General features: G+C 38.9%; 1 protein-coding gene across 1 annotated transcript; it reads left to right on the forward strand.

The window, feature by feature from the left end:
* Positions 1-5,961: 5,961 nt before the first annotated feature.
* LOC121426150 (adenosine receptor A1-like) lies at positions 5,962-9,281 on the forward strand. Its single transcript, XM_041622331.1, has one exon. The coding sequence runs from the start codon at positions 7,226-7,228 to the stop codon at positions 8,753-8,755; it is 1,530 nt and encodes a 509-aa protein (XP_041478265.1). The 5' UTR covers positions 5,962-7,225; the 3' UTR covers positions 8,756-9,281.
* The last annotated feature ends 812 nt before the right edge of the window (positions 9,282-10,093 follow it).

Raw genomic sequence — 10,093 nt, forward strand, 5'->3', positions numbered from 1 at the left:
AACTAGAAAATAGGTCGAGGGCAGTGACGTCTTCACGAATCGCACTTAGATAGTGCTCAGGAAGATTTGAAACAGGGTTTTTGTCATATTTGTAACCTGTAAAACATATATCATGTGTATATATCCCATCACACTTATTTTTGTTGTTGTTAAGAGAGTCTCCATTTTACTGGTATTGTGCTATATCAATTCAAGATGATAGAAAATACGTAAGAAGAAAAACTCTTCAGACCCTTATCATACGATGAATACAGTGCATTTTTTTTTACTACGAAACACAAACTTCATGTACTTTACCAGTATTGGCCCGGGCTAACGGTGCTTGCCTTACCGTAGATTATAAGTGCTTTCAGTGATCACGTGATGCGATGTCCTATGAACAGAATTCCTCGATATAAGATTCCTCGAAGGATTTTCCCTTTCGGCCGATACGTCTGATCCCATATTGTTTATCTTCACCTTAATATAATATGGGTTTTCGAGGCACACTTGCTTGCCCAGATTCCATATAAATGGTTCATTAACGATTCAGTAAAGAATATGAACTACGTTTACAAAATGTTTCCGGCTGCATACAACTAGCATAAGTTCCACGGTCCATGGGAGCATTTTCATGAAGAGTGTTGCCAGTGATTTTTTGCAGACTAGCCTGCTTTCAGCCAATCAGATGCAAGGATATTTAGTAGCTTATAACACCGTTCAATGGAAATCAATTACAGAAATCTTCGTAAAACACTCCCAGATCGACACTCAATGGTTTAAGGTCATACAGCCTCCTTTTTCTGCAGTTGAACATTGATATTCGGAAATATCCACTTCCTAGCTGACTCAAATGAAAGTTGGGGATCAGTAATAACTGAAGATCACACGAATCGATAAATCATTGGATGGGGGGGGGGGGCTGATTGTGAATCTCAGTAAATTTTCAATTATATCTTATTTTGAAAGTTATCTTATAATTCTGATATGTTTCCAGGCCTATATGACCTAATATTCTATTCTACGTACTAAGTATTCAAGGGATTTGGTCACAACGATGGTCAGGTTTCCGCATTTATTTTATATTTGTCACCTCAAAGGGCGGTGTAATAGTTATCCTGAAAAGAGCTGAGGCAAACATAAGGTGACGTCATAAGCTTCCTCAATTAAAAAAAATAATGATAAGAGGGGTTTTGTGGGAGCATCGTGGTGTAGCGGTTCGGACTCTCCCCTTGCAGTCGGATGGTCGTGTATTCGAATCCCACCGCGGCCTTGTGTCCTTTGGCAAGGCGTCGATCCACACTTTACAACTCTCCACCCAGGTGCTAAATGGGTACTCGGTAGGATTGACAGCCTATAAAGTATGCCTAGCAATTGAGTATTTGAACTCATATTGGCATGTTCTCTAGGGAGTGGGGAAAATTGTCAGGATCCGATGACCGGGGTTATAACCCGGGGGTAATAATAATGGAAATGTAAAGTAAAAAACGCTGTATAAATATTATTATTTTGATATTATTCATAAAATTAAACTACCGAAGCCTCCTTTTATGATAGTTCACCCCCCTCTCTCTTTCTATTTCCCCTTCCCTATATCACTCTCTCCCTCTCTTCCTATTTTGTCTCTCCGTGTTTTCTCTCTTTAAAATTTGAAAAAGTCATCGGGGTGGGGAGGGGGAAGCTAATCAGATCCACCTTTTTTTTATTAGCGATACTGGTCAGTTCTATTCCAAAGTGGAATGCAATGCCATACAGCGTAGGCCATTAGGCCTTTCAGTTATTCTAAATGGAATAAGTGAAATATTGATATGAATCGAAATAATGATGTCTCGTCAATGCAAAAAAGACGAGGGGTTCATATTATTACTATTATCACACGATATCACATTTCTAAGCGTTGCATATGCCGAACAAACATGCATATCATGCTTACCGAAGTACATGCATTTTGAATAAAGAAAACATCAATTTAATAGCAATAAAAACAAACAAAAATAGAGAAAAATGAATAAATGCACTTATCTTTCAACACTATGCCCTAATGTTGATAATACAAATATACCAGTCTTATTACGGGAATTATTTGCATGAGGTTGGACTGGCTTTACTATTTCAGTAATTAATGTGTCGATTAAACGAGAACTTAACGAGTTTGATCTTCATTATGTGAAGTAACGGAGAGTCCAGGGATTATCATTTACCAACAATTATTCATTAAGACATTATTTACGAGCAAATTAGTAAAACATAGTTTTATTGTAACTACACGTAGGCCTATACAAGGCGCACATTCTTACACGCACACAACACACACACACACATCCCGCACACACACAAACGAGAAAATCAATTCTCATTTTTTTAATTTGATATTGCTGCGATCATGCTGATTGACAAAAACTGATGAATGAATATGATTGACCATTCAACACTGATTCTAGGGAGGGTAACTACTGAATTCCTTTTCCAAATTTCTATATTATCACCACTTTGGAACTATTTTTTTTTACTGGCGGAAGAAGTAGGGCCATATGTTACTGTCTCAAGTGATGAATTTATTGTTGTTGTTGTTATGTTGGGTTTTAAGGCGCGTACCATTCAGATATGAATATTTATGATCCTGTCAGGTGTAGCCTTCATAAATGCCGATTTATCTTTTAAAATGAGCCGGTCGAGGTACCATTTTTCTCGTCAGATGTGGAATGTCAGACATATTATGTTCTATCCACTGGTAGTAAACATTCAACGCTCGAATTTCATCCTTATTCTAATGATGTTTTTTAAAGTGCCACTTTAACAGGTGAGTCTATGGGAAATGTTTAGGTCCGCGATACCCTATGGTTGAATACCCGTTCTGCACCTTTTCCCGCTATAAGTTGCACCTTTCTTGCACCCCTATTTCTTAGTGTGTAACCCATAATGACTGATAGGTAGCTGCATTAAGAGTCATTGTTAGAACAAGACACCTGCCAACTTCAAAGTATGAAAATATTTCGTGATCTGAGCAAGCTACTGCAAGTAAATTATGTAAATACTCTGAATAAACGCCTTATGAAAGGTTAAAAAAGCAGATAAACAGGCAACGCCGTTAAAATCAGGTCAAAACAATGAATTTAAATGCTCAGATGAACAAAGAAGACAAATAAAACCAAAAAATAACGTCAATGGAATTACGAGGAAATTAATAAAAGAAATCTCAAGTGTATATGGCATCAACTGTGGAATTGTAGTTTTTCTCGAGTACGTGTGATGTCGTAACTGTTTCCTCGAAAGAAAGAGCCATTAAAGGGGGTTTATTTGCTTTTTGCGGATTTTGATAGAAAATCCTCCAAGGTTCTGATATGGTCAACCCGTAGGTGCAGATCCAGGATTTTCCAATGGGCGGGGGGGGGCATTTTGTACAGAAAAATTGGCAAGCAAAAAAGAAAAATGTTTTAACTTCCGTATATGCACGACATATTCCCCTAAAAATATATTTTGTGTCTCTTTTTTGGAAGGGGGGGGGGGCATGGACCAGATATGCCCCTGCCTGGATGCGCCAGTGTGAAGCGGTATGCTTATTAACCAATCCCTCTATCACCAGTTGTCATGATGAAAGGGTGACTCTATGGTGTCTCATATCAGGGGAAGATGACATCAAAATGACATCACATTTTTCTATTGAATAACGGATAATCCATACACTCCTTTCTTCCATATTCTTACCATTTTCCTTCTTTCTTCCGTCTCTTTTTTTCACTGAATAAAAAGCGTGGGGGCATGGTATTTAAAAGGTTACGCTGGTTATTAGAGCGGGCAGACTTTGCCCCTGCCTGTTTGCCGCCCGGATACGCCAACATCGACAAGAAACACTCGCACCCTGCAGACAGGCCGCGGTTTCCATCCTATCCGGTTCTTTTATGAATTATTCATAAGAGCATGAGAGTCTCGAAATCATTTTGTTTTCATTAGAAAAATGGAGTACCAGCACTCGACAATCCATTCAGGTCATGAGAGGGCCATCCCACGGCATGGCGCTGCATGGTATTGAAGTTTCGAGCGACATGCAAAGATTAATTTAAAGGGGAAATATATGATACTTTAAAGAAACATTAGAGTTTCCCTTTTCCTTTTTCATATATAAATTTACGCAGGCATTGAGCTTATAAGGCCTTTTCAGTGGCGTCTTCAAGAAATTGCGTCTGTAATAGAGGGGGGGGGGGGGGGGGTTGGAATGCCTAGCGTTCATATTTCTCAATCAAAGTACATTGGTATTATATGATTATTCAAGGGACACAGACCTCTCGTTTTGATCTTATTATTTCTTTTTCTTTTTCTATTCTCAATTCTTCCATTTTGTTTCTATTTTTTTTAATTTGTCATTTTTCCCCTCACTATTTGAATAATTATATCGGGGCGGAAACCCCTGAACTATGCCTCCTCCCCGGCCTAGACTTGCTAGTATTTTTTCGGCATCGACCTCCATTTAAATCCGAATTATGACGTAGCATTAAAGAACTAACTGAAAATCAGAGGTGGGTCCGATGACTATTATTTGAACTTTGCAAACATCTAACAGTAACAAGCGAGGTTAAACTGTCAACGTCGAAGGGCATTCAGACAAACTAATGACAATCGAGGGATCTTCGACATGAACCATGTGAATTAAGGCCCATGTAATCTTGTTTTGGATGCTTTTATGAACACTGTTGATCTGGGGAGCGTTTCATCAACATTTTTGTCCGACAAGTTGTCAGATCTGACATCTTTCCTTGATTCTGATTGGCTGAGAGGTACTGTTACTATGGTAATTGTCGGATAAAACAGAACTTGTCGGACAAACTCCCTTCATGAAACGCTCCCATGGTGTCAGTTTTATATCGGAGGCCCTATCGCAGTGAGTAAATAAAAATGATGTCCACAACATGTCATGTTTATGAACGGGTACATAATAAAATGATCAATATTAAGTGGAATACCCAATAGATGCGTATATCCGGAAAGGGGTAAACGGGGGGGGGGTGTACCCCTCTATTAAATTGCGCTACTAGTACTATACACCCCCCCCCCTCTGGAAGTGAGAATTAAATTAATTCTTTTTTGAGGAAAGACATCTATTTTGTGTATTACCTAGCTGATTGATCGATAGACCGAAGTTGCACCAACTTCGAGTGATATATTTTTTTTGAAACAAGACAGATGTGTAGGCTACTCAATAATAATAACTAATATATTAAATAATTTGGTCGCATAATTATGTAGAATCAATTTACACTACTTGAACAAGTGACGATATGTGGAATGTTTATACCTTTATATTTTTTAAAGGATACTGCTTGCTTGTGACGTCACAAAAAGCATAATTGATATTTCGTTCACGTTCATTGAGTAGAGCATAGAATCGTCCACACCTCAAGAGCGAAATATTGATTTATTTTTTTAAAAGGCGGTACCATCCCAAATACTCGTACAAACCGTTTAGAACACATTGCAAATAGATAAATAATGAAGTAGGCGAGTTCATCGGAATGGCCAGGAAAAGAAGAACTACTTGTTTATATATATATTAATTTTCGAAAATCGAAAATTCATGCCCTATGGGACATAATCCTTAAGAAATAGGACTTGGAAAAAAATCTTGAGATGCTCTTGTGGTTTGACTGTCCTTGACTTTGTTTTCATGCTGAATATTGCAGGCTGTTTGCCTTCTTTCTCAAAAACAGAGACATTCTCTCACAATGACATATGGTAATCGCGGTAATATGATCGTTTCTCGGAGGGCTATGTTACCACTTAGCTATTCTCGGCCATACGTGCTTTGGATGGAATACATTTATGCCAGGCTATTTCTAACGATGAAATCCAATGCAGTCTTCGATCTGCATCTGTGACGAACTGATTATCAAACATTGATCAACAACCAAGGAAAACGCTCCAATTCTCACGCGGAAGTGTTTTGGGGAACGACGAGCGATCATATTGGACGCCGTTATCAAAACATCTAGAAGCGCGCTGAGCTGTTTATCATTGGTGTGGGATAGATATCTACTAACATGACTAATGATGCCCATTATGTACCAATTGGTTGAAGTATATCGACGATTGCGATTTGTTTGATAGTCACGAAATGGAATATTACCTTGCCTGTCGTGGATATAACTTTGTCATCAGTGTAATCGATTAAGTTATATATATTCTATCTAGAACGCAGAAGGGAACGAAGCTATAACGAAGAGGACACCAATTTGACTATTTGCTCCTTTATATAGTCTATATTATCATCGGGTAGCGATAAATGAATACTGCATTGGTCGTTGCATTACGATGACTCTTGTCGAAACTTATATGGCAATATATCTTTCTTCAAGAGTGATCTAAACTTCATTCACGAGGATAAACTGCCGATAACGTATAAGACTGAACTGATACTGGGAGATTTATAGGACCAGATATTCAAATTAACCAAGAAAATGGGCCCATCGGGTGTGATTCATAGACGGTTGATAGATGGACCGGATACCATGTCAAACCAATGACACCGATTTGAAGAAAATGTGATGATGAGCGAATTATAAACTATTCTTAACTACTGTTATTTGAATACATGAATTAGTACACCCTACGTTTCTGTCTCTCATTTGCAGTTAATACTGGACTGAAATTCAAGTTATCAACGGAATTCGATTAAGTGGGATATCCTATATGGTTTGAAATATGACTTGTACTGTATGCCAAGGTAATTTCTTCCCAGGTACGAGTCAATTACCAAGAAAAGACCGGAAAGGGGATACTAAGGGAGAAACAACTAAAAACAAAGTCAATCTATATGCGCTCAAGTATGAACAGGTGCTTGAGTTTTCAAAGAGTGATAGCAATGTGATATTGACTAGTCCGAGGGAATTAGGAAATATATACTTGGATATTCTCTGTGTTTCATTCTTAATTTATTCTTGGTGAGCAAGGACAATCACTCACTTGTGAAACTACGAATACAGAGCAACGTCATATGTTTTAATTGGACAGGATTTAATTTTCGACGTTCTTTGCAGCGAGCAGTGGGATTGTTCAAATCGTCTGATCTTTACGGGTTACAGAATTGTCTATTAACCGCATATGACCGAGTTTTAGTAGGATAATTTTGTCGAACACACGTGCGGAAGATTAATTGCTAAAGACCTTGTTTAAATAATCGTGTTGTTTGATTTCCTTCAAAAGTCAATTAATGATGATCTGATTATATCAAGGTCGTTGTACGATAAGGTCAACCATGCCCATTGCTAATCAACCATTAGCCTCAGACGTGATACTCAGTACACAGGTGGCATCCGTGGGAGAAGTTAACCATGATAATACCACCGGCATTACAACAGGTTTCCCCACCATGTCAGCTATCACCGAAGAAGGATCGACAGTTGACGAAACATTCACTTTCCCGCATATTCCTCTAGGACAGCCCGTCGTCGTAGACCTGGGAATCGGTTTCGGTCACTTAGAAGGAATTCAATTCAAGATCGCAATTTCCCTTCTGACAATCATTGAAGTTTTGGTGATTGTGACGAATATCATCGTCTTGATGACGATACGACGACATCGTCAGCTTCGCACGACCACGAGTATGTACATCATCAGTCTAGCGATCAGCGATCTGTGCTGTGGGTTTGGGATGCCTATCGGGTTGCTCGCGAAATACATCCCAGATATTTTCCTACATTCGTTGTATATTTGCATCTTGCCATTTTGTGTTCTGTTGACGGTGCTAGCATCCGCCGTTTTGAACCTTCTCGCTGTTTCAATAGATCGATATATCGCTTTGAGGAATCCTCTACGGTATACCGCGATCATGACCAAAAAGCGTTCCAGGATCATTATAATCAGCGTGTGGATATTCTCCTTCATCATTGGTTGTTTGCCATTTGTCTGGCATAACAAGGAGACATACATACCCCACAGCAACACCGGATATTGTCAGTGGTACAGAGTTGTCAAAAGAGGTTACATGATAATGTATACAGTATTAATCTTATCTATCCCGATAGTCACCATAATTGCACTCTACATCCAGATATTTTCTATCGCCAGGAGCCATGCAAAGAGTATCGATTCCAGAGCTCGAGTCGCTGCTCCTTCAAGGGCACCAGCACTACCACCATCGATTACCGAGACGTCGAATGTGCATACCACTGTGTCAATCCCGCAGCAAGGAATACTTCGCAAGAAACTCTCAGACACTGGAAGCATGTTGTCTACATCGTCTGGAACCTTGACATCTAAACTCAGTTATGAAACTCGAGTCGCGTTCACTATCGGAATGATTGTTTTATCATTTGTCGTCTGCTGGTTGCCATTGACAATATCCCTCTTGCTAGGTGTTTTGGGCGGAGGGAATTGTAAGGTTTCGCCTGAAGTCCGCGGCTGGCTAGGTCTTCTGGCGCTCTTAAATAGCTGTTTCGATCCATTCATCTACAGCATCAGGACAAAAGATTTTCGACAAGCATTTCGGGAGCTCCTCACGAAAGCAAAGTTCAGATGTGTGAACCGAGTTTGTATCCAGAGAATAGACGAAAATGATCACGAAAACAACCGCGTATCAGCTAGTTACCCTATGGTCTCCCGCGGTTCGACCGCCAATGGCATCTCAATAATTGGTGCAACTTTTAATGTTACTAATGGTAACGATGTTGGATGTCCCACGAATCATAAAGATGGTTCGTGTGTTGTGAAATCGTGCGACAGCATAATGACACTGACAGCTGAAAGAACTGATTCCCATCAAGAATTGAATGGTCATGTCCATTAATGGGCATATTTCTCAAATGTATAGACTACTATATAACCACAAGTAGCGAATGTATTCTGTATACAGTAAACTTGGTTAGATCATAGAGCTATTATGGTTAGATGTGCAAATCAGTCACAGTACATTAGACGCGTATCTTTGAGCTGTTGATAATGACATGAAGAAAACATTTTCCCATATCATCTTCTAGTTCCCAAACAGTGTAGTAGACCTGTATGAAAGAATACAATTTCGTCACCTTTAAAATGCAAATGCTGCAAGTTGACCCAATTTGCTAATATGTTGGATACAGGTAATATTTCCCCTTTATATTTGTTTTACCTGAAATATGCAAAACATATCTAGTTATTTTTGAGAGCTAAGGAGCTCATTACATGCGAACTGCTTATTAAGCCCGATGTTTTACCCGAATCGGTCATATTTATAGAAACGTAGCCATACTTTCCATGGTTACGATACGTTTCAAACGAATTACTCAAACGAATAATACTCAACGAATATTCAAGGGAATGTAAAGCCAATGTGAGAAAAAAATATCTCTACCAACTGTTTTTAATTACCCATCTTGGCCAGATAAAATGAGTTGTGTATAATCATTTACATGTAATTTATTTGATAATAGGTCATCAATATTATCCATTGTCATTATAAAATGGAGAGAAAACGAGCCTAAAACCCAACTACAGTTAATCTAAAAGAGAGCATAAAAATCAAAGAAGCCGAGAACTGTCAACCTATCTTGATTTACCCAAGGCAGTTAATGGCCCCTCCTTCATTTATGAATTTTTAAAATCTATGATCATTAGACGGTCATTCGATAATAGCTGAATTGTTAATTTCCTCGTGAGAATTTGTATATTCCCATGTGTCATACACAAGATAGCCATATACGATTAAAAAGCAGTTCGGGTTTTTTTTAATTCATTTTAGATGAGTGATCCATATTTAATCAAACTCTCAAGCGAGAAGGGACTCGATAGTAAATGAGCATTATAACATTGGCGGCGGAAGCCAAAAAGATCAGGAGGGACGACCAAACTTTCTTGACAAGCAACAAAAAAAAGGTTATCAACGAAAAATTTAGGGGGGATCGTCCCCCAACTCAAATTCAGGGGGGGCACGCCCCCCCCCCCCGCTTTCGCCGCCTATGGGTGATAATATCGCAAGCGGGGAACGAGGGAGTAGTTCAAGTTATCCATCACACACTCGCTGCTGACAAATACGGATCAGTTCAAGTTGCCCAATTTGGATTGTGCATGGGCAGCGTATTGTAGGTTAATCATGTTATATAATATCGGCTAAATATCAGGGACACAAAATTCAAAAATTAACAGTTTC

This window comes from Lytechinus variegatus, chromosome 13, assembly GCF_018143015.1.
Source record: "Lytechinus variegatus isolate NC3 chromosome 13, Lvar_3.0, whole genome shotgun sequence".
Taxonomy (NCBI): domain Eukaryota; kingdom Metazoa; phylum Echinodermata; class Echinoidea; order Temnopleuroida; family Toxopneustidae; genus Lytechinus; species Lytechinus variegatus.